This window comes from Hemicordylus capensis, chromosome 1 (assembly GCF_027244095.1).
Source record: "Hemicordylus capensis ecotype Gifberg chromosome 1, rHemCap1.1.pri, whole genome shotgun sequence".
NCBI classification, from domain to species: domain Eukaryota; kingdom Metazoa; phylum Chordata; class Lepidosauria; order Squamata; family Cordylidae; genus Hemicordylus; species Hemicordylus capensis.
In genome coordinates, this window is record NC_069657.1 from 162,111,757 (window position 1) to 162,136,743 (window position 24,987).

The 24,987-nt window shown below is 41.0% G+C and overlaps 1 protein-coding gene across 11 annotated transcripts in view; it reads left to right on the forward strand.

The window, feature by feature from the left end:
* The window catches only part of KALRN (kalirin RhoGEF kinase), a 920,107-nt gene that overhangs the window by 632,266 nt on the left and 262,854 nt on the right, over positions 1 to 24,987 (forward strand). For all 11 annotated transcript variants that reach the window (XM_053244819.1, XM_053244856.1, XM_053244784.1 and 8 more), the window contains one exon: positions 22,823 to 22,942. In XM_053244819.1, coding sequence (XP_053100794.1) covers positions 22,823 to 22,942 — 120 coding nt within the window. The remainder of the gene's footprint in view (positions 1 to 22,822; positions 22,943 to 24,987) is intronic.

Genomic DNA, 24,987 nt, shown 5'->3' on the forward strand with positions numbered 1-24,987 from the left:
TATCTATTGAGCAGGTGGGGGACAGAGTTGGCTGAAGCCCTGGCTGCTTGAATAGATACATTTGAAGCTCTTAAATCCCTAACAGCTTATAAAACCAGTCTTGAATTGATTATTTAAACTATGAATAGTGGCAGGTGGGCCTTTTTACCTTTCACTACTCATTCTCTCACTCTTTCCCGGGTAACAATAAGGAGGAATCTTGATTGTCAATTATAATGAGGTGTGTGGGGAAGAATAGGTTAAATATTTGGAGATACTCACCTTCATATAACTTTTTTTACCTGCTGTGTAGAAACACTTTCCTGATTTGTTGTGCAGAGCTCTGGAAATGTCTTATGGATTACTTGAAGTATTATTGTTTTTATAGCAAACAAAAGGATTTGGCCAGGACCCATTGTTCTGTTCTGCCTCGTGGAATATGTTGTCTTTTTATTGTAAGCAAACTCACCTGTTCAGAAATAAAAAGTGTCAGATGCACACAGTTGCTCTCAAAACTGTCCCAGTTCATACAAATGTTAATGATACTTATGTTGTTTTCTGTGATCTGGAACAAACTGTTACTAATAAACATCTTTGTTAAGAACTAGACACTTGGTGTGGCATAGTGAGAAGCAGGAAGAAGTCATGTTAGGAGAGCTGGTCTTGTGGTAGCAAGCATGACTTGTCCCCTTAGCTAAGCAGAGTCTGCCCTGATTGCATTTGAATGGGAGACTACATGTGTGAGCACTGTAAGATATTCCCCTTAGGGAATGGAGCCATTGGCATCTCCAAGATAGGGCTGAGAGAGATTCCTGCCTGCAACCTTGGAGAAGCCGCTGCCAGTCTGTGTAGACAATATTGAGCTAGTTGAACCAATGGTCTGACTCAGTATATGGCAGCTTCCTATGTTCCTGTTGCATGCAGTGAAGGCTTAGGAAACATTGCTATAAAATGTCTAGCATTTTATTATCAAGATAAGTCATGTGAATGTTATCCATTAATATATCAGACAAATAGCTCTGTGGATGGACCCTGCCAGAATCAGTCTGGGGGTCAGGTGGGGGGGCTCTATAACTATATTATTCCTTATTCTTCCTCATAGCCCTGGCAGTTCTGCAAAATTTCTTAAATCTCATATTTTAGCTCAAATGCCAACTCTCTCGGATCTTAAAATAGTGATATATGCTTGGCCTTGCAGCTTTTAGGACCCGTACTTCCATTTTGCTGACCCTTTACTGCCACTGATGATAGTTGAAAGTCCCCTGATGCATCATGAACAGCTGTCACAGAGAGAGGGAGGCAGACGGGAGGAGACACTTACACCCTTGAAACAAATTGACTATCAGTGAAAATGTTTTCATGCATTGAACATGTTTTAATGCTGGAGTAATATGATCAGGGCAGCTAGATTCTTCTGAAAATAATGCTGCATTCTGAATCAACTGAAATTTCTGGATTGTTTTCAAGCTCAGCCCAACAATGAGCACATTAGGCATAAGACCCATATGGAAATCTGTGGTGATTGCTTGTAGTTGGAGTCATTTGGAATCTTTTCTTTTGGATTTGGTTATTATCATGCTTGCATTCTGTATACACACACAGATTTATCTTCTTAACAAAAAGAAAGTGTGTGTGTAGGTGTGTGTGTGTGTGATCATTTTAGCAGATGCATCACATAATGATAATGGGTAATAGTATCTCCAAGTATGTCCCCCACAATCTACAGACATGTGTCTTAGAATAATATCTAGGGCGAGCAAAGTGTGCTTGGATTTAGAGGTGAACTACTTCAAGATGTTAACAGCCGTGGCTTATTAGAGTTTCTTTTATATTATGGGGAGGACTATCAGAGCCTTCCTCAGTTGGAGGCCATTCAGCAAACTCATAGCAAGAACTCGTTTTATTTGTTCAGCTGAATCCTTTAAAAGTCAATTGCTTATTAACCTGTGAATTATTACAGCTATAGCTTTCCCTGGAAAGAGCTGGGTTTAAATATATCAGTGCCCTGTCATAAAGTGACTGGATTTGGCTTCCTGTGGGATGAGTCATAATCAGAATCACTTAGTGAAATTGGAATCTATATTGATTTTGGCTTGTTATTCACTTCCAGTCCAGATCCAAATGTGCTTCACTTTCACTTTAGAGCATTTGAAACGATGGATGGTCTCAAACTCATTACCAAATTGCCCCTGCTCTTAGGAGCAAAGGAAGAGTGGGTTGCCACCAATACCTGTGCTAACTCTACTTAACTTTTGCTGATGCAGTAAAAAGAGTTCTAGAATGCTTACATATGGTTGCATTTTAACATAATGGCACTTGGAAATCCTGTAAATTGTTTTTCCTCCCCTTTCTCATTTAGGAAAGTTTTCTGTTTTCAAATGTACACTCAATAGGTTTGAATGTCAAGGCAAAGAGGTGAAATTTGGAACAACTGGAGATAAAGCATGTATGATACGGCCCTTCCAAACATACTGTAATTGTAGAATACATCATAAAATGCATGATTGGTTTTCACATTCAGTTATGTTAAGAGACCAAGAGAGATTTTTAAGTCCATGGTCTTTTACCATGGATTATCCAGTCTATAAGCAAAGTTACTGAAAAGCTTAGAATTATTATGAGAGATAATGGCAGAATATTAGCACCTGATGATCTGAAGTAATTTTCTTCTGTGCCATACAGTTGCTTGGTTCTCCAAATATTGTCCTGCTATGTAGGAAGATTTAACCTGTGTTACTAGTAAATATCTCCATTCTGTCTATCTTACTCATCTCTCACTACTCTCAAACTTTGTAGTAACAGTTGTCTTGTAGGAACAAATCTTGTAGTAACTGTTGTCACCGTTCTAGTGATTAGGGATGTGCACAAATCAATTTTTTAGATTTGATTTGTGCCCAAATCGAATCACCCCTGATTTATTTTGTGTCTGAATCTGTCCCCCCGAATCACCCCAGATTCAATTTGGATTTGATTTTATTTGGATCGATTGAGACCACTTATAAAGGTCCTGGGGCACCAAATTTGGGTAGTGGGTAGGTCCCCCTACCACCCAAATTTCAAAGCAGTGGGGCACGTGGTTGATTTCTAATGATTTTTCTTTTAGTTTCTACTGATTTTGTATATTTCTGCCATATGAAATAATGGGGATTCGAAGTTGCCCTATCCTAACCCTAACATGGATCTCCACGTCTAATTTTTTTTTAAGCTGAGCTCTAGCTCTTGTAGAAGTGGAGTTATGGAGTAAAATATGCAGTCACTATTTTTCAAGTGTTTGGATTCTTTGGTGTCTAATAACATTCCCATACAATGAATCCCTATGAGGATTCATTGCACACCTTCATCTGTCAACTGCCATGTGTCAAATACACACACACACACACACACACACACTGGGGTTCTCAGTTTATTTTTTAGGAATTTTTGAAATGTTTAGATTCTTTGGTGACTTCATTATACACCTTCATTTCTTCTGTTCATTTTGACCCCACTGCTTTGTGGGTGGGGGTGGAGAATTAGTGGCATCCCATGTGCCAACTACCCCGCAAGCCACTGGGTACTCAGTTAATATTTTAGGATTTTTGAGGTGTTTAGACTCTTTGGTGTGTAATGAATCCTCATAGGGATTCATCATGAGGAAAGGTTAATAGATTTGAAACCACATGCCCCCCTGGCACGTTTTTGGGTCCTTGTTCCAGGGAGCAGACACTCCATTAAATGATAAGCAAATACTGGAGGAAAAACACAGGCACGACCAGCGTGGAAAAACAGATAATTAAAAACAGAGTCTCATTTTGTGTGTAGGAGCTTTTGATGTACACACATTACACCCCCACATGTATAAACATTCTCCAGTAGTGGGGCAGTGCTGTATATGCATCCCCATTTTACATGCAGGGTTTCTCCCATTATATGTCAATGCTGAACACTTTCTGTTTGGAAGTCTGTGTATGAAACTTCCGGTCAGACCCAATGAATTAGGCATTGCCCTGATGGACCTGGCTGCAAGTTCAGCTGTGGGTTCACTAGGGTAGCCCTAGGATAGCCTTTGAATGAACTCCTCTATACACATCCTTGGGAGTAAGCCCCAAAGTGGAACTTGCTTCTGAATAAAGAAGCATAGGAGTGCATTGTTAGACATGTGACTCCATAGCCACAGGTATCCAGATGCCCATCTAGAAAGAAATCTGTTGTTAAGACTCCAGAAGAGCAGGAAGGTTAATGGCCACAGAGTTTTTAGCTCAAATGATTTCAAAGTGATTTTAAAAGGGCGAGAACTGAAGAAAGTCTACATAAAAAGTCTCCACACGCAAACTGAAATTGTATTGAGCTCTTGGAAACTTCTGAGCTACTGTAGGAATTCATAACAGTTGAACTCTTGACAACTCTTAAGTGAATTGGGGTGGAATCTAACTACTCTGAGTAGGGAACTGCGGTCAAACCAGTTTGCCACTAAGCAGGGAGTTTGAGTGGTTTGATTGCAAACCGCTCTAATCCAGTTTTAGCTTTTTCATATGTTTGACCAGACCAACCAGTTGGTCCTACAAACTGGTTCATGGAGTGGCAGTTAAGTTCGAATTCGGACCGAATCACTCCATGTAGTCCTTGCACACCCGTAACTCTGAGTTCAGTGGAACAGGCTCAGAGAAAGTCAAAAGCAAAAACATTCATTTTATCCAGGATAACAGTGGTTCTAGATAACTTGCTTACATTGAAATTGTTCAGTCTTCAGAAAATGGCTTGGCTCGAAGAGCATCCCACAATATTTTCTGTTGTTCAGGCACAAAGGAAATTGGATGCTTTTCAAGGAATCTCGAGGCTCTACTCAAATCCTAAACTATTTAACATCGCTCCAAACTAATAGAATCTTCAATTTGTTGAAAATGTCTGCTTAAAGGTTACTGCCTTTTGTTAGCCACTATGTGCATTTTGAGATAATAACCATATCAGTTATGTAATTGAAAGTTGTGATCACATAATTATCTAGGGGGTGTACATAGTTTTGCTGAAATGATGAACTGCTGAATAAGTATGTGCCAGTTGGCAAGCATGTCTTGTGTAGTGCAGATAGATATTATATATGTAAATAAATGCTAATTTCCAATCACCTCCCAAGTCACAAATTAACGTTTTTATTGTTAAAATGGTTGTCAAAGTTGTTGTTTTTTACCTTGTTCATTATGTGCAGTGTATCCAAACAACTGCTGAAAGTGCAAATCTGACACAAACAAGGGGGAGAAATTAATTACAAGTTAAAACATTCTAGTGTTAGAATGGAACATTGCTATTCACACCACTGAATTTTTGCAGTTAGAGTCCTTTTTCCTGCAAATGTTTGGACTAATGCAATAATAGTAGATATCAGACCAGGATTAAAGGAAGTTTGCAAATATTTTTTTTCTGTACATACATGCATAAGCTTCTGCTAGAACATAAGAAACTTGAATGTGCAGCTTTTAAGAAGCTTTGTAGACCTAAGTTACAAAAGACTAAATAGGATGGTGGGTTGAATCTGCTTGAAAAGGGTATTTGAATTGCATTCCTATTGGAGAGAAATGAGAAGCCGATATTCTGCAACAATTTGACTAGGAAGAAAAGCATAGATTTGCCACATCTCTGTGAAAATATGATAGCTATGGTAAAGTGGATGAGGGCCTGATGTCTTTGTTCGCCTATGCAAAGATTTAGCTTTGAGAAGGGTTACCTCCACACAGAGTGATCCTGTGCAGAGGTAAGTGGTGAGAGTTGTCATGTGCACATTGTTTGGCTTCAGCCCTATTAGCACACTTGCTGTTAACATGCCCAGTAGTGTATGCTTAGCCTTTCATAAAAGGAAAGGGGCGACAGAAGACATTCTCAAAAATATTGTCTCTAGGTTCAATTTTTTTAAAGTTACTTTCAGAAAGAAAAGGAAAAATACTCTGAAGACAATTCAGAAGCATTAACCCAGTTTTCACAGTTTTTGAAACGGGGTAGTGAAGACTAAAATGCCTCCAGCCCTAATTTCATAATTAAAGGTTAAATCTTCTGATAGATCTGCCCGCCTGGGCCACAGCAAGACATGTAACTTGGATGGAAGAGGAGAGTTAAAAGAAGTGGGAAATCTGAATCTTGGGTTGTGCTTCACTGCCTTGTCTGAATCTAAAGCTAGAATGTCTGCACAGTAGTTCTTTTTGGGCTTCTGACAATTAATAGACTGCCTGTGTTTTCATGGAGATTACCAAAAGTCATGGGAAAAGGGAAATGATGAATAAACAAGTATGTTGGAACAAGGCTAATCCCTATTCCTGTGCATTTCAGCAAACCCTTTAGGAAATCACTTGAAAATTTCTTAATTGTAGTAGTTTACATTCTCTTCCTTCTGATAATGATCAGCGCAATGACTGTTGTCCTTGAATCCTCCAGGCAAATTTTACATACAAAGAACTTTACAAAGGAAAATATGTATTAAACTTCCAAGAAAATGTATAGAGTAATTAATGTGTCCAGAATCTATGGATGAGTGACGATGACTTGTTTGGCGTTATTTGTTGACCATGTCCAGAACATAAAGGAATTTCCTTAGCCTGCAGCAAATTAGAGCTTCCAATCTGGCTACTCATGGTGTTTGTGCAGCAGTTTAAGTTAAGCTCTTCAAGGCACCATATCTCTTGGAGGTATTTAGAGGACTGAACCTTGAAGATCGTTCCCATGACTGAAGTTTTACTACTCTATAACTTTAATGCCTTAATGTACCCTGCTGCCACCAATAAATCTGTGTAAAAATAAGTATCCATTATCCAGTTCCCCTTAGTAGGTGGTGTTAACTTGGGGCATGGAAGAGCCAAACTTAAAGACCTGATAAGGTTTAAAAATAGATACAGCTGAAGTTATAGGATTGTATACTATTAAGGACAAAATAACAAATGGTTTTAAAAAGAAATACTCCCTTGCTATTTCTCTAGAGCAGGAGTGGGCATTCATTAGCTCAGGGAGCTACTGATAGCTCCCGGACTTATCTATAGTAGCTTTTCAGGCATTTGGGCTTGTTTCTCCCTCTTTTCCCTCCCAGCTGTCTTGCAGATCTGATTGGCTGGCTGAGTGTGGGCATAACTACAGCATTTTTAATCTCTCTCTCTTTGGGCATTCAGAGTTGCTTTTACTCCCTCCCCCCATTAATTTCTTGCCAGTTTCTTGCTCCCCACCTGTACTGCAGCAAAATTCTTCTGGAATTTAGCAAACTGATGTTAAAAATTTCTGTTGATGTAAATGTGTGTACAAGCTGCCATTTTGTGGCTGACTCCACCATTCCAAGCCACTTTTTCATGCTGGTAGCTCCCAAGGTTCTGATAAGTTGTTCTAGTAAGAACTAACCTGCTATTTTCCTTTCACTATCCCTACACTGGACTAAATTTGGTCCAGATCAGTTCAGCAGTTCACAAGTTAGCCCACTTGCGCCTCAGATGTTCATGTGTCTGCCATCTTGAATTGGGGTGGATGACATCATCACAAACTATGTGTTTGAGGTGTCTCTATGTGTCCCTCCAACTGTACCAAATTTGGCCCAAATCAGTTCCCATGTGCACTTCAAACCTTCATGTGTCTGCCATCTTGAATCTAGGTGGATGACGACATTACAAACTACACCCTTGAGCCATACCTATGTGTCCCTACACCTGTAACAGATTTGGTTCAAATCAGTTAGTCAGTTCACAAGTTAGCCTACTTGTGCCTCAAAAGTTTACGCATCCGCCATCTTGAAATGGAGTCGATTACATCATCATAAACTATGCCGTTGAGCTGTTCCTATGTGTCCCTACAACTGTACCCAATTTGGTTCATATTGGTCCAGATATTGCGAAGTTGATGCAGGGGATGGACACACGGAATGCCAGGTGATCTCATAAGCCTACTGGAAAGTAGGCTTTTAAAAAAGAAAAAGAAAGAGTATCTTCTGGAGATCTTAACTTTGTCCACCCATGCTCTTGAGTGGTGTTTAGAATCTAAGAGAGTGATGAGAATATCAGTTCAAATCATTATATTAATTTTCTACCAGTTCCTCTCCTCACACAAGCACAGGTAAATATGAGCTTCCCTTTAAGAACACAGGCTTCTTGCTGTACTGGGCCAGGTCTGCTTCCTGAGAGCTGAAGTAGGATGTTCAGGCCTTAAAGATTCCACTCAGGCATGGCTGCGGCAATCAAAGGCTTGCTTGAAGTCATTTAGAACCTCCTCCAGGCTAATAAAACCAGAAAGGACTCTCACTTCCCAGTGAGTCTTCTCCCTGAAGAAGCACATGTCAGCTCTCATTGACTAGCTCTCTGTCTTAAGTGACCAAAGAGATTGTCCAGAATTTTATATTAATACCCAATCATTTGCAGGAGTTTTTCAACTCCTGTGGCCCTGTCTGCTTTAATGAGACTCTTTTGAAAGCTTACAGAACTCTCAAATCTCTAGCAATTGACATCATGCCCTTAGTAACCAAAATGGTTGCGGAGCAATCACGGTAACAATAACCAAGCACTCCAGCAGAGGTGTGTCTATTCATATACAGTGTACAGGCCTACATAAGTACATTGTAACAAATTTAGTTAGGCAACACTTAACTATTCTATAGAAATATAAACAGTGTTTTCAAAACATGTGAAGAAGGCCAATGCTCCACAAGGTGCATGGGGTTACTAGAACAGAGTAGTAAGGATAGTTCATGTCAGCTTTGGCTTCAAAATAAGTCAAACCACTTCCTCCAAAACCAGGAAGTACTTCCTCCAAAACCAGGAAGCTAAGCAGTATTTGTTCTCCCTCTCCAGGAGGTTATTCACGCTTGGCTTCAGGCTTTGGGGTAAATGTTGAGCGAAGCCGCTTTGAAATACATTCGTGGCATTGAGGGAAGCAGCCCCTCCCCTCTGCTCTTGGCTTTCATTTTTGCAAGTACACATGGCAGGTGTCAGTGTTTTCCTTCCTAGCCAATTGGAGAGGTGGGGAGAGAGAGAGTTCCCTGCAGAGATAGATCTGCATTTCTGAAGAGAGCATGCCTCTTATCGTGCTAATGATTCTATGTCAGTGCCTCTCCCTGTTTGCTCTGGTGTTTTTAGAAAAAGTAGCTTAAAACCAGCATTTTAAAAATCCGGAACTATCTTGAGATAAGCTAGAATTGGTATCACAAAGCCCAACTTGTGTGTGGAGTGGGTCCAAGGATCTCGAATGGACTTCAGGGTAGGTTTGGCTGGTGTGTGAATGCACACACTCTCTCCCAAAGGACATTCGGGCCCTGTCTGTAAAGCCTCCTGGAAGCCCTAATCCCTTTCTACTCCCTAGTCAGCTCCAAATTTCTTGAATTCCCTTCCTCCCCTTCCCTTTAAACCCCACTACAGGCTGGTCAAGCAGCAACAGCAACAGTTTTCTTGTCATGGTGAGAGGGAAGATCTTTCCCTCCCTTTCTCCAGCATCTGACATGTTGCATAGAATAGCAACATACCAAGATTAAAGGCATTGGGACTGTGCCTTATATCTTTGCACATAACATACAGTTAGCTCTTTGATGCCAGGTTACCTTCAGATCCAGCTGAAGAAGATCTCATATCGTTCCTTACAAGAGGCTAGCCCTGTCATGTCTGAATCTCTTCTGACAAAGACTTCTCACTTCATTTGTTTGCTCTTGACCCTTTTCGGTTTCTCCAAATCCCTTCTTCTGTAAGTGTTGGTATGTCCTAAGCAGTGTTCCCTCTAACATGGATTCCCAGATGTTGTTGACTACAACTCCCAGAATCTCCAGCTGCAATGGCTTTTGCTTGGAGATTATGGGAGTTGTAGTCAACAACATCTGGGAATCCCTGTTAGAGGGAACACTGGTCCCAAGCAAAATGTCTTGTTCTAAGAGAGGAATGGGATTGCACATTCACAGTCCAGATGTTTCACCTCATGAGATTCCCACCCCCTACAATGAGGAATTTCTTTAAGGCACTTTAATTAATCATTAATTGGATCAGGGATAGGGGGAGGCTGCTAGCTAAAATGTTCCTCTTGCATGTCAAAGCCCAGGAAATTAAGGCCTTTCAGAGCCCTTTTGGCCCTGTATTAAAGATAGGTCATGTTGGTCATGAAACTGAATTTCCACATTTTGCAGCATTTTGAAAATAACAGCTATGTAGGGGAGGGTACCAGACTTTGGTGAGAAAAGCCACAGCATGGACCATCAGTTCTTCTCACATTTCCATGTCTGAACTCAAATCTCCTCTGAAGTTACCTTCCCTTTTTCAGACCTCACCTCCCTCTACATATTATTGCTTTCCTGTAGTTAATTAGTTACTACCAGTGCTCATTGTCTATACAGAACTGTTGCAAATCCAGACTATCTGCTTGTAAGGATCAGTTAAATGGCTGCACAAAAGGAATCAAACTTCTTTGGAGTTATTGGTGTAACTAAGAAATTAAGCCTGTGGTCAGATGATCCAGCACTGCTGGTCCACAACCCTCAAGCTGTGGGTTATTAGCACAGGCTGCATTTAGTGACTTCAGATTGATTCATAGAGCTGGCCCTGACTTATAAGGATAATTTATTGTAATCCTTTTCTCCGAGTTATTTACACTTCTTGTCTGTTTAAGTCAGTAACATGCCAGACAGTTGTATCTGATAGAAGCTGGTGATGCAGAAAAGATATTGATCACCAAATAGCTGGCAATTAGAAACCATATATTTCACATACTTGGTATTGATTAGTTGTGCCGATTGCAGGCTCTCATAGTAATGTCGCAGCAGTGCTGCTGGTTATTATTATTTCTTTGTTCTTAAATAAGCCAACCTCAGGGATAGAGGGGAGGGGGAAAGCATTAAAAAGATGCTGTTTGACAGGGCAAGCAGGGAGAGAGATTCAGACTTCCAACCAGCCACAGCTAAGTAGTTGGAATATTCCCCAGAGTTTTTGGTGTATCTGATTGCCTTATGCTACTTATCAGCTCTGTGCATATATTATATTGCCTGTAATAAGCAAGTAAAACCTTAAGATATTTATGATCATTTCAAATGGTTTCTGTGGTTGATCGGCTTATGAGCAGTTTCATGGCATTTGGCAAAGTCTCTGGTAATAGTTCCATTGGAAATTGTATATGTGTTGAGAATGGAGAGTCATGCGGAGATTTTTGTTTGGTCTGCGTCTTTGTCATGAATTGCATAGCTGGTCAGAAGAAAATAGTTGGTCTGAAGTGCACAGTTAGTTTAGAGAGGGAGAGACTGACCCATGGAAATGTGATGACAGCAGAAGGCACTCAGTTTTGCCTCTTTGTTTTAGGCAGCTTTCAATCATTCAGCTTTGTGGCAAAATAATTGCATGCCCATAGTCTCATCCATTTTTCTAGGGTAATCTTCAAAGACCTCTTTATAATGATGAATTTTATGTGAAAGATGTTTCTACCTAAAGATTTCCAGTTGATAACCCAGAATACAATAAACAATCATCTGGGACTACAGAAAACAAACCAAAAGTGGTTACAGACTATGGCAGGTTTATGTTGTCTTTTCCCCACAAATTGGTTGGAAAGCCACATGTGGAAAGTGTGGTTAAATCTTGTGGTAATAATTTCCAGAGATAAAAAATCTACTCAGAGACAGGTGAAATGCAAAGAACAAAAAGAGATAACTTTATTCAAAATACTACTGACTGCTTCAGTCTGAGGCTTCCTCAGCTTTTAGTTACAGGAAAAAGGAATACTCAGTAACTACAAGAACAGTTCAAAAAGCACCCTTAGATGATATTGGGGTTGCACACTTTAAAAGTCATGGTTCCCCAGTTGCAAAGAACACAAATGTACGAAAATACAAAAAGTAACTTTGAGAGTCTACAGAGACTTTTGCAACACCCTAGTTGGAAAGGGGCACTGGTTTGTTTTCCTTGGCTTAGTTACATTACAGATAAAACACAATAGACCAGTTGTAAGGATTTGCAAAGCACAAAAAGAAAAGCAATCTAATATGCTCTAACTACAAACTATTCCCTGGCTAAGCCTTTCTGAAGCCAAAACCCTGGCTTCTTTCCTTGAACTCATCAAAGCCATGGCAGAGGATTCAAGTTTCCTGGCTTTCCCTGGACATGCGGAGAGAGATTCCCTTGCAGCCAGACCACTCCTGGCCGTACCCTTCTTGCTCTCCAGCCAGCCTCCAACTTCTTGAGAGAAATCTCCAGGCTAGCTTTTGACCACGAGGGAACAAAATTCCATGGCTCCTCACTAAGCCATTTTGCCTGTGCTTCCCTCACCTCCGCCCTAGTTCCTTCTGAACAAAGACACTCTTCTCTTCTTGCCTCATGGCCCTTTAGGTCCCACCCACCATGGGCTGAGTGGCTGACCCCTAGCCTGTCAGTCAGGACAGGGAACACTTCCAGTTCACTCTTTACAGGAAAGGAAAGGCTGTTACTGCCTGATCGTTACACAGACATTGAAAATGTATCCATGCCAAGCAGTTTTGTCCCTGTGGCCATGTATTAGAGAGGTAAAAAATGTGGTGATGGCCTCTAGCTTGAATGGCTTTAAAAGGGACTTAGACAAATTCACAGAGGACAGGTATATCTATTAATGACTATTAGTCTGTTGGCTATAGGCCACCTCCAGCCTCAGAGGCAAGATGCCTCTAAATAACAGTTGCAGTGGAGCAACAGCAAGAGAGAGGGCATGCCCTCACCTCTTGCCTGTTGGCTTCTCAGAAGCATCCGGTGGGCCACTATGTGAAGCAGGATGCTAGAATGGATGGGCATTGGGCCTGATCCAGCAGGGATGTTCTTACGTTAAATGAACTATAACACTCAGTTGAACAATTCCTCTCTCCCTTTTTTTGAGGAAGAAAATCAAACCTTTGAAGTCTCTGCACAAAAACTCGTGTCAGCATGGTGCATCCTGAATCATGGGATGTACCATTTTCCTTAAGCTGCAAAATATCATATTATATAATAATAATAGTAATAGTATAGTAATAATGATGATAATAATAACCCCCCCAATGAGGCACTACCTTGGCATGGTTGTGGGGCTTGCGTGCTCTGAGGAAAGTGAGAGCTATGCCAGAGGTCCAACCATACTGGACAGGTCTCACCAGAGGAGCCAGACGAAGAGTGCCTCTCCCATCAACAATATGGTAAGATGTAACTTTAATAAATCTATACCGGATCGGTCGTCGCCCGGGTCAACAAGGACCGCGCCAGGTGCTGGAGTCCCTGGACATCTGGTGGCAAGTGGGCAACAGGACTCAGGATCTTCAGTTGAGCAACCAGGGCTGGAGACTGCAAAGTTACTGGAAGAAACATTGCTTAACCGAAAAAATATACGAAAAACACCAACAAGGAAATAATGATCTGCTATTATAAGGCTAGTCCAACTAGAACAGGTTATTTAAAAAGAATGTACCAAATTTGGAAAGAGAAGCATCCAGATACAGAAATAACAGAACAAAGGCTAGCAGACCAGAGAAGATTCATAATAAGAAATAAAGTATTCACAGGAGTAGAGCTGGAAGAACTGCAAAGAGCAACACAGGCTCAGGATATGGAAGAAGAATTACCACCAACTGAAGCAGTTGCTGAGGCGCAGGTGGAGGAGGTGTGGGAAATAGAGGATGCCACTGTTACTGAACTGTTTCAAAATCAAACCAGGCAACCTCCCCTTTGCCTTCATCTCAAAAACCTGAATGCCGTTTAACAGAAAAGCAACAAGAACTAAAACAAAAAATAACTGAGCACATGAACCAAATAACCACCAGGGTTCGACTTCCAGCACTAAAAACAGTTGCCAAAAAACAACTTGCTCAGGCATTAAAAGATGTCAATGCTGCACTTGCAGAAATAACAACCAATAATTTGCAAGAAACAAACCAACTAATGTATAGTGTAGCAACCATAACAACACAAGAGCTTGGATATAAGATCAGTAGACCTGTAAAAAAAGAAAGTAGTACATCACCTAAATGGAAGATTAGATTAGAAAATAAAATCTCCAGGCTTAAATCAGATGCTAGTAAATTGAAAGATATGAAAGACAAGAAGCTGAAGAATGAAAACACCAAACAGTATCTGATCCAAAAATACAACCTAGATTCAAGGAAAATTAGAGAAGTCCTGGAAATAATAAAGTGGCAAATAACAGCGGTGTCAAAGAAAATTAGCAGATACGAAGCCAGAATTACACAACACAGGCAGAATCTCCAATTCCAGTTGAATCAGAGACGTTTCTACCAAAACATAGAAGGAGAAACTGCAAGAAACATAGAAATACCAAATAAAGAAGAAACAGTGCAATTCTGGGGGAAATTATGGGACAATCCAATAGATTATAGTAAAAAAGCAGGCTGGGTGAAAGAGGTCAAAAAATGTAACCAACAAATGCAAGATCTAATCATAACACCAGAATTAATAAGTGAAAGAGCAAAGAAAATTAAAAATTGGACTGCACCAGGTGGCGATGAACTGCCTGGCTTTTGGCTTAAACACCTAACAAGCCTTCATAAACAACTATCAAAACAGTTCGATCACATTTTGCAAGGCAGTGATATTGAACAATGGCTAACAACTGGGAAAACTCATCTCGTAATGAGAGACCCAGCAAAAGGTGCAGTTCCAAGTAATTATAGACCGATAACCTGCCTGCCAACCATGTTCAAATTATTAACTGGAATAATAGCAGATGAAGTGATGCAACACTTATTAACTAACAAACAGCTTCCAGTTGAACAGAAAGGAAATTGTCTGAACACCAGAGGCACAAAAGACCAGCTGCTGATTGACAAAATGATTTTAGAAAATTGCAAGAGAAGAAAAACAAATCTAAGTGTTGCATAGAGACTACAAGAAAGCCTTCGATTCATTGCCTCACACATAGATACTAAAATGTTTAGAAACAACTGGTGTCAGCAAAAACATTCAGATATTTGTTTAAAAAAGCAATGAGCATGTGGAGTACACAGTTAACGATCAATGGCGAGACACTTGGACAGGTTAGCATTAGAAGAGGTATTTTCCAAGGGGACTCACTATCCCCTCTGTTGTTTGTAATCACCATGACCCCACTTTCACAAATACTAAACAAAACAGGCCTCGGATACCAAACTTCTAAAACATCAAGTAAAATAAATCATCTGCTGTACATGGACGATCTGAAGTTGTATGGAAAGTCCCAGTCAGAAATCAAATCACTGCTTAACACTGTCCGTATATTCAGTAGCGATATAGCAATGGAGTTTGGACTAGACAAGTGTGCTGCATTAATAATGAACAGAGGGAAAATAACAAAAACAGAAGCAATAGAACTGCCCAATGGAAGCAAGATCAAGAACCTGGAAGAGAAAGAACATTACAAATACTTGGTCATTCTCCAGGCTGATAACATTGCACACACTGAAGTTAAAAGAAAAATTGGAAGTGAATACATCAGGAGAGTTAAAGTCCAAACTCAATGACGGGAACACCATACAAGCCATAAACACCTGGGCTATACCTGTTATCAGATACACTGCAGGAATAATAGACTGGACCCAGGCAGAGCTAGAGATGCTAGATCGTAAGACCAGGAAAATAATGACCATCAATCATGCTCTGAACCTCCGCAGTGATGTAGATAGGCTATACCTCCCTCGCAGCTCGGGTGGAAGAGGAATGCTGCAAGTCCAACAAACAGTGGAGGAGGAGAAAAGAGGCCTTGCAGAATATATCAAGGACAGTAAAGAAGATGCACTTCAAATGGTCAATAACGAGAAACTAATCAACACCAATGAAACAAAGCAGGCCTACAAGAAAGAACAAGTCAAGAACCAAGCAGAAAATGGAAAAATAAGCCACTGCATGGTCAATATTTGCACAATATAACTGCAAAATCAAACATCACCAAGACCTGGCAATGGCTTAAGAATGGCAACTTGAAGAAAGAAACAGAGCCCCTGGTGGTGCAGTGATAAAACTGCCGCCCTGTAACCAGAAGGTTACAAGTTCGATCCTGACCAAGGGGCTCAAGGTTGACTCAGCCTTCCCGAGGTCGGTAAAATGAGTACCCAGAATGTTGGGGGGCAATATGCTAAATCATTGTAAACCGCTTAGAGAGCTTCCAGCTATAGAGCGGTATATAAATGTAAGTGCTATTGCTATTGCTATTGCTAATACTGGCTGCACAAGAACAGGCACTAAGAACAAATGCAATAAGAGCAAAAGTAGAAAAATCAACAACAAAGAGCAAGTGCCGCCTTTGTAAAGAAGCAGATGAAACCGTGGACCACCTAATCAGCTGTTGTAAAAAGATTGCACAGACTGACTACAAACAAAGGCATGACAAGGTAGAAGGGATGATACACTGGAACATCTGCAAAATATACAAGCTACCTGTAGCCAAAAATTGGTGGGACCATAAAATTGAAAAAGTTGTAGAAAATGAAGATGTAAAAATATTATGGGACTTCCGACTACAAACAGACAAACATCTGCCACACAATACACCAGATATAACTGTAGTCGAGAAGAAAGAAAAACAAGTCAAAATAATCGACATAGCAATACCAGGGGATAGAAGAATAGAAGAAAAAGAAATAGAAAAAAATCACCAAATAGAAAGATCTACAAATTGAAATTGAAAGGCTGTGGCAGAAGAAGACCAAAATAATCCCAGTGGTAATTGGTGCCCTGGGTGCAGTTCCAAAAGACCTCGAAGAGCACCTCAACACCATAGGGGCCACAGAAATCATCATCAGCCAATTACAAAAAGCTACTTTACTGGAAACAGCCTATATTCTGCGACGATATCTATAATAACAGCAACAACATTGATAATAAAATTCAACCATCCCAGGTCCTTGGAAAGGACTCGATGTCTGGATAAAACAAACCAGTCAATATCACCTGTCTGACTGTGTAAATCAATCAATAAATAACAGTTACAAAAAGCCAATTACAAAAAGCAACTTTACTGGGAACAGCCTGTATTCTGCGATGATATCTATAATAACAGTAACAATATTGATAATAAAATTCAGCCATCCCAGGTCCTTGGAAAGGACTCGATGTCTGGATAAAACAAACCAGTCAATAACACCTGTCTGACTGTGTAAACAATAATAATAAGAAGTAATATAATACATTAGAAGAAATTATCTTAACCTAGTTTCCTGTAGCATAGGATAGACTTCATCTCATTGTGCCTTGGGGAAAAACAAAGGTTAGTTCTCTTTAACATTCTCAGAGGCATATCAACAGCATAGTAAAGCCACTGAAGAGCGATGCTGAAACATGCCAATATCCCATCAAATCATAATTGACCATCTTGATCCTTTGCCCTAAAGCACAGAATTTCAGTCCTGCAGGTTATATAGTTTGGGTTTGTGATGTATATGTAGTGCTAGTCTGATATCTCAGTGTCCTGGTTGATGAATGAAAGCCCTTTGCTCTTTCTCAGAATTTCTGATGTGCTTCTCATGGCAATAGTAGCATGCACTGAGAAGAAAGAGATTCCAGATAAATGAAAAAGCAAATTCTACTGCTGAAGTAAGCAGAATGTTATCTTTTTCCCCCTCTTTTTTTTTTTTACAAATTAGGGCCAGCCAAATACATGGTCTAGTTATTTCTTCTTCCTTTTTCCTCCTTAGGACAACTAATTTCCTTACCCTGAAGGATGGCAAATTGCTGTGATGAAAGTGATATATGATGTACCGAGGGGTGGTGGTGGTTTCTTTAAGAATTTTAATGAATCATGACTGGGATGGGAGTGGATCACATCAGGGGGAAGGGCTGCTAGCTAGAATGTGGAACCAAAGCTATTGGATTTCAAAGCCCTGTAGCTCATGACAGCATTTGATCATGCATTAAAAACAAGTTATATCTATTTGTGAAATAAATTAATTCATCTGTTTCTAGATAGACTCAAAGAAGAAAGAAAATAAACCTTCTGGCATTTTGAAAATAATTAAACATTATTTCCAGCTGCTAGAAGAAATACGTCTAGGAGGTGCAGGCAAATATATCCAGAAGTGTAAATATCCATCGTGGGAGCTTATATTCAGAAATAAATTGCGTTTCCTACCCATTAAGCAAAGGATGACATAAGGCAAGTAGGCCACATGTGGCAACCAAAGCTCTGTTATTTGACCCACCGGCTCTTATTAAAATCCTGAGAATCTCAGTTTTCAATTGAACATATAAAGTAAGTTTCTAATCCCGAGAGGTACAAATAAATAATGGCAAAATGCTAAACAGCTTACACACCCAGGAAACAAATAAAATAAACACTTATTTATTGATTTTTCAACTCCCATGAGGCCCTATTTCATATACTAGCTGTTTCCAGGGGCCAAAAAAGTAACAGTGTAAGACACCACAAAAAACAGAGCAGGAATATGGCTAAAAAGCATAACAGAACCTGGGAGGATACGATGAGAGGATACTTTTTTATTTATTTATTTATTTTTACATTTCTATACCGCCTTTCGTTAAAAGAAAACCCCAAGGCGGTTTACAAAAATTAAAACATACAATAAAAGCAGTAAAAACATCAAGCAATAAAAACATCAAGCTAAGAACATATAAACAAGCATAAAAACACGACAACAGATAACAGATAAAAACACAGAGAAGCCGCAGTAAAAACGATCATGTAAAAGCCTGGGTAAAAAGCCAAGTCTTTAAAAGCTTTCTAAAAGCCATGATGGAGTCTGAGGAACGAATGGCCACCGGGAGAGCATTCCAGAGTCTAGGGGCAGCAACAGAGAAGGCCCTGTCCCGAGTGCACGAAAGCCGGGCCTCCCTCATTGTCGGCACCCAGAGCAGGGCCCCCTCAGATGTCCTTGTCAAGCGGGCAGCAACCCTTGGGAGCAGGCGGTCCCTCAAATACCCCGGGCCCAAACCGTTAAGGGCTTTAAAGGTCAAAAACAGCACCTTGAATTGGACCCGGAAACGAACCGGCAGCCAGTGCAGCTCTTTCAAAATGGGGGTGATATGTTCCCAATGGGCAGCTCCAGATAACACCCTCGCTGCCGCGTTTTGCACTAGCTGCAGTTTCCGGATATTCTTCAAGGGCAGCCCCACGTAGAGCACGTTACAGTAATCCAGCCGCGACGTGACTAAGGCGTGGGTAACCGTGGCCAGATCTGCCTTCTCGAGAAAGGGATGCAGCTGGCGCACCAGCTGAAGCCGTGCAAAGGCACCCCTGGCCACTGCCTCCACCTGAGCCTCCAAAAGCAGAGCCGGGTCCAGTAGTACCCCCAAGCTTTTGTAGTGCTATGTTTTGTTAGGCATTCCTGATAGCCCCTTACAGGTACTTTTGTCCATCTCTATTGTTAGTGGCCATGGGCGAGAAGGGCTGTGTGGGGTCAAGGTTGTCAATCCTGGCAAATACCGAGGCTGGTGCGGGTAGGAGGCAGGCAGGACAGAACAAGGCCACTATTACAGGGTTGCCAGAAAGAAAGGCTGAAGACTGGAACTGGAGCATGGTTGGAGTCAGGAATGGAAGGCAAGCTGGAGTGGCAGGTGCAGGAGCAAAGCGTCCAAGGAGCTTCTTTAGTTGAGCTATTGTACCAGCAAATATTTAGCTGGGTTGATACAGGGCTAGGAAGATCCACCATTTCTTGAAGCTAGGTTTCCCTTGCTTCCTCATATCAAGCAGGGCCATCCAAAGCAAGGCCCTGAGTTACCTAGGCAGGCACTCATCTACTAGTTCTGGACATCAACCCTGATTGGGCAGTGTGTTGTTTTTGGGGTCCTGGGGATGATAGAAGAGGGTCAGGTTCTGAAGGAGTGTGGTCACTGCCGGATTGTGGCCGGTGCCAGAAGCTCCTGTAGGGTTCAGCTCTTCTTCCTCAAAGAAGGGTTTTTCGGGGTGTGAATCTGGCTGCATCAAAACATATTTACACACTAACTGGATAAATGTAATATGGTGTGTAGACATTAAAAATAAATTTGATCCCTTTCAAGGATGAACACTTATCTGCAGTGGTCATTGATGATCATCAGTACATAGGAACATAGGAAGCTGCCATATACTGAGTTAGACCATAGGTCCATCTAGCTCAGTATTGTCTACACCAGGCTTCCCCAAACTGCGGCCCTCCAGATGTTGCTGAACTACAACCCCCAGCATACCCAGCCACAATAAATTGTGGCTGGGGATGCTGGGAGTTGTAGTTCAGCAACATCTGGAGGGCCGCAGTTTGGGGAAGCCTGGTCTACACAGACTGGTAGTGGCTTCTCCAAGGTTGTAGGTAGGATTCTCTCTCAGCCCTATCTTGGAGATGCCAGGGAGGGAACCTGGAACCTTCTGCATGCAAGATGCAGGTGCTCTTTCCAGAACAGGCCCATCCCCTAAGGGGAATATTTTACAGTGTTCACATGTAGTCTCTCATTCAAATGCAAACCAGGGCAGACCCTGCTTAGCAAAGGGGACAATTCATGCTTGTTCCCACAAGACCTGTTCTCCTTCTCCAAGGAATAGGCTGAGTCATCGACACTAGAGTGACACTGTCTAATATGGAACTGACTTGTGCTGTATTTATTGAAAATGTATAACTCACCTTTTCATACAATGATTGTTAAGGGAGGTAACAGCAATTAAAACCATGAAATTCAAATCGAAAGGCATCAATAAAAGTGGCAGAGAAAATGGTAAGTGGAAAACTATACAGCAGCCAATAAAGCTCAATCACATAAAAAGCACATTAACTACAGAAAGCCTATCTAAAAAGACAGGCCTTGACAGCCTACTTAAAAGGGCCCACCTCCCAAACCTGGCATACCTCAACAGGCTGCTGATTTCAAAATTTGGGAACTTTCCACTCTGCAGTGGCCACCAGTCAGATGGATCGATCACAAGGTTTTATGTGCTGGATTTCAAAGAGAGGAGAAGAGGTATATAAGATGTATAGATGCTCTTCCCGCACAGTTTCAAACTGATTTTTTTTGGGGGGGGGGGTTGCTCAAAAAAGGCAAAACCTCAAAAAGATGTTCAGAGCAATAGGTTTAATAGAAATATCCACACATTCTGGGCACATTTCAGCCAGAGCCTTCCTCAGAGGCACAAAAATGACTTCCAAGTGCTTACCTGAGATTCCACCAATGTGAGAACTCTAAAGGGCATACATCTCTAAAAAAAACTGGATCTTTGCTGGTCTTTTATATAACTTTTCTGTTTTCTGTAGGGATGTGCAGAACGTTTTGACACTGAAATATTTCGACTCAAAATGGGCTGTTTTGAGTGTTTAGAGCTCAAAACAGAACCCTTTAAAGGGCATGTTTGAGCTTGGAGCAGAAAAATCCTGTTTCGATTGAAACATTTAGAAGTTTTGTGTGCCATTTTGGAGGCCTGTTTCCCCCTTGCTGATTGGTTTTCTGGCACTGGCTTCCGATTGGCTTGCAAACTCCTTGCTTCTTGGTTGGCTTGTTACTATACAAATCAAGTGTTGTCATGGGCAACTGTGCCCCCATTAGCTGGGGGGAGGGAGGGATGAACACGAGTATGGAATTTCAAAATGTATTCAAAGGGACAGGGAGGCAGAGAGAGCCCTTATAATCTCTCGAAGAGGATACATCAGGAGAGGAGGAAAATAGGTTTGATTTTGCGGTTTTCTTTTCCCAGCACTGAGTATAATATGCTGTGCTATTGCTGCTATAACTATCTGGTTTTGCTGGCTCTCAGATTGACAAAAGCAGAATTTAGGTGCCTTCCTTCCTTGAGTTGGTGTTTGTTTTGTTTGTAAGATAGTGTTGTGGCAAGAAATGGACACTGCCAGCTCTCTCTCTCTCTATGTGATGTTTCTTGGTGGATGCTCTGATGAGCTCCATGTCTGGCCTTGAGACTAACTTGTACGTCTGCTCTGCAATCTGCATTACAAAGTGTACTCAATCAAAATGTGGCTGAAGTTGCTCTAGTTGAGCTTATGGCTATGCTTGCTGCTAAGGGTGCTGCTGTGGCAGCTGTTGTAATACTGACATAAGGAGCCATAATTGTGTGAGAGCAACTTGTGCCAATGATGCAGTGCAGGCACTGTGGCTGGCAGTGGATTCTGGGTCAGTGAATCTTTTTTGGTCATTTGGACTGTGTTCGAAATATGTATTCTGTGTTGGGAGGGACAGATTCCTGTTTACTGTGTGCTTCTGCAGTGTTTTTTGAGGCAGAGTTGCAAAATGCATTGCACTCTGTGTGTGCTCCTTGTTCTGACCATAGGGAACAATGTGGAAAGTAAACCTTGTTCCCCATGGGTAGCTCCAAGGGACATCAGAGTGGGTTGGTTGGTAGGGCACCCTACCACCCAATCCACAAAAGAAATGCACAAGCAGACAATTTTAAACCAATTTTTAACCTTTTCTCCAAATTTGTAACCTTTGGAGAAAGGTTAAAAATCTGTTAAAAATCACCCACTTGCCCATTACATTTGTGGGTTAGGTGGTAGGTAGCACCCATCACGCCCTACCACCCAACCCAATTTGGTGTCCCTAAGAACTACCCTTGGGGAACAATTGGGTGTTTCGAGCTTCCCCATCATTCCTTATAGCCGGAACACTCGAAACTTTTCAAGTTGTTTCGTCGAAACAGCCAGGGTTGACCACTGTTTCAGTGAAATGTTTCAACCATTTTGTATTTCATTTCAAGCTCAAAACAGAACACAAAATCCATTTTGTGCACATCCCTAGATGTGCTAGACTTGAAAGAGAGCAGAGATCTATGTGGGTGGAAGGAACATAAGCTATTATTCACAAGCTGTTTCAGACTGCTTTTAACATGAGTAGCTTGTCTATGACCCAGTCTTAAAACGTGTTATGTGAAGAATGATAGTGGAGAATGCATCAGTGTGATAGAACCATGTGGTCAGTTGTGCCAACCAAGTTTAACTTTTAATATGTTTTTTTTTTTTTGCTACCAGGTCCTTGGCTGGATCCGGAATGGAGAATCAATGCTTAATGCCAGCCTTGTCAATGCAAGCTCTTTGTCAGAAGCTGAGCAGCTCCAGAGGGAGCATGAGCAGTTCCAGCTGGCCATTGAGGTAACAGCAATGGATTTCCTTCCCCTTTCCCTCAAAACAGCAAAGATGAGGTCATCCCCCACTAGTCATGAACTGAGTGGTGATGAAAGGGAGGGAAACAAAAGCATCAGGAAAGCAAATAGTTGCTAATAGTAAGCAAATAGTTGCTAATAGTACGCAGAGACTAGAATTGGAAGCAATGATTTCCTTTTTATAGCTGGACAAGCTGAAAATCTTATCAATTGTTAGACAAGTCAGACAAGCTTGTCAATAGCCTGATAAGCTGTCTCTCTGTTGCTAGAGACAAAATATTAGTGTCCATGAAAAAGTTGCACATTTGTCATCCCTCCCTTTGTAATTCTCTTGCAAATGATCCATTCAGATTAAAGCTCATGGAAATGGATTTGAACAGGGATATTTGGTTTCTTTCAGAGTACAAGGTTTGTAAAGCATATCTGTACACACTTCCATACTGAATGTTTTTATGCTCTGATGACATCCTCTTGTGGTGGAAAGGAGCTCCTAAGCTGTGTTGTGGTAGGTCTCTTGGTCTCTGAGTCACAGCAGGAGATATTTCCCCAGAGTGTAATCTACTCTTCCTCCAGGAGTTCCATACTGTACATGAGGGATTCACCTTCTTACCTTCTTCAACCCTGTGAAATAGGTTATGAAAGAGAAAGAGAGAGATGTGCTCATGGCCACTCAGTGAATTTCATGGCTGGGCAGGGTTTTGAATCCAAGTCTCCTTAAAACAAGTTCAATGTTCTAGCTTTACATCAAAGAGATTGTCAGGACTATTTCTTCCTTGTGTCTATATCATGAGGTGTTATATAGCCCGTAACAGGTATCTTGTATGAAATGGATGAGCAGATAAAAAAACACTGACGTAGTCACATATTTTAAAAATGTGTCATATAAACAGATTATTTCATATTTAAATATTGTATTCATGTGAGCAACATAATACCTCGATCCTGGCAGAGTTGCACCATGACTCTGTTGCTACTCAGAGCCCTTAGTTTCAAACCATAAATAGGATTCTCTCCCATTAAATGTTTCCCTGCATGGGCTGTTTCCCTGGGACAATTCTGCATGAGCCCACTTGAAATGAATGGTAGTGTTCTTGCACAGCTCTAGTTGGGGCTCAGTAGGAGCCCTTCCACTAGACTGTATTCCTGATCTTTAAGGGCTAAAGATTGGGACAGTTGCATGCACAACTTGCACGATGATGCTTCTTCCAATCTGAGTTGGGAGAGCAGCAGGGTGCACACTGATCTATTACTAGTCTGGGAACGATTGACGTTCCCACCAGGTCAGGTGTGTGGATGACAAAGCTGCCCTAAAGCGAAGAGCAGCTAGTCAAACATTACAAGAAGGGTGTTCTTTTAGGCTCAAAACTGAGATCGCTTAATCTGCATTAGATTGCCCATTATGTGCTTAAACCATTATCTTTGTTGTAAAATATTGTGATTTCCCCCCCTAAGTCCTTGCTTATCCGTGTAGTTGGAGATTCTAGAGTTTCTAATTCACTTTATGTGGCTGTAAGGACATGACACTAAAAACATTTTCCACCACCCAGTTCCCATAAGTGTAAATTGCAATATGAAGTTAAAGTCTCAATTGGCAAGAATGTGCACTCAGTTAAATAGCTCTTTTCTGTCCCACATTAATAGCATTCAAACATGTACACAGATAACTCAAGATAAGTTCAGAATTTCTTTTAATGTCCTTTATAGTATCATGTGTGAAAATGTCCTAAAGCAAATGCAGAAAATGGCAATTGTACATCAATCAATCTGGAATAAAACTTGTTATATGACCTTAGCTGACATGCCTAGAGATATTTAGATATAATATAATAGATATGTTATATTCTATATAAAAATATAATAGGTATTTTAATGTATAGACACTTTTCAACAGAGGTGTTGATAATCTCTTAAGAGGCTCCTTTTTAACAAAGTGATTGTGTCATGTCGGCAAGTCCTTAAGGTAAATGAGGTTTTCAGCTTTTAGTGGACGCAATTTTTTATCATTTGGCTGTCTCCATCTCTTGGCAGTATTAA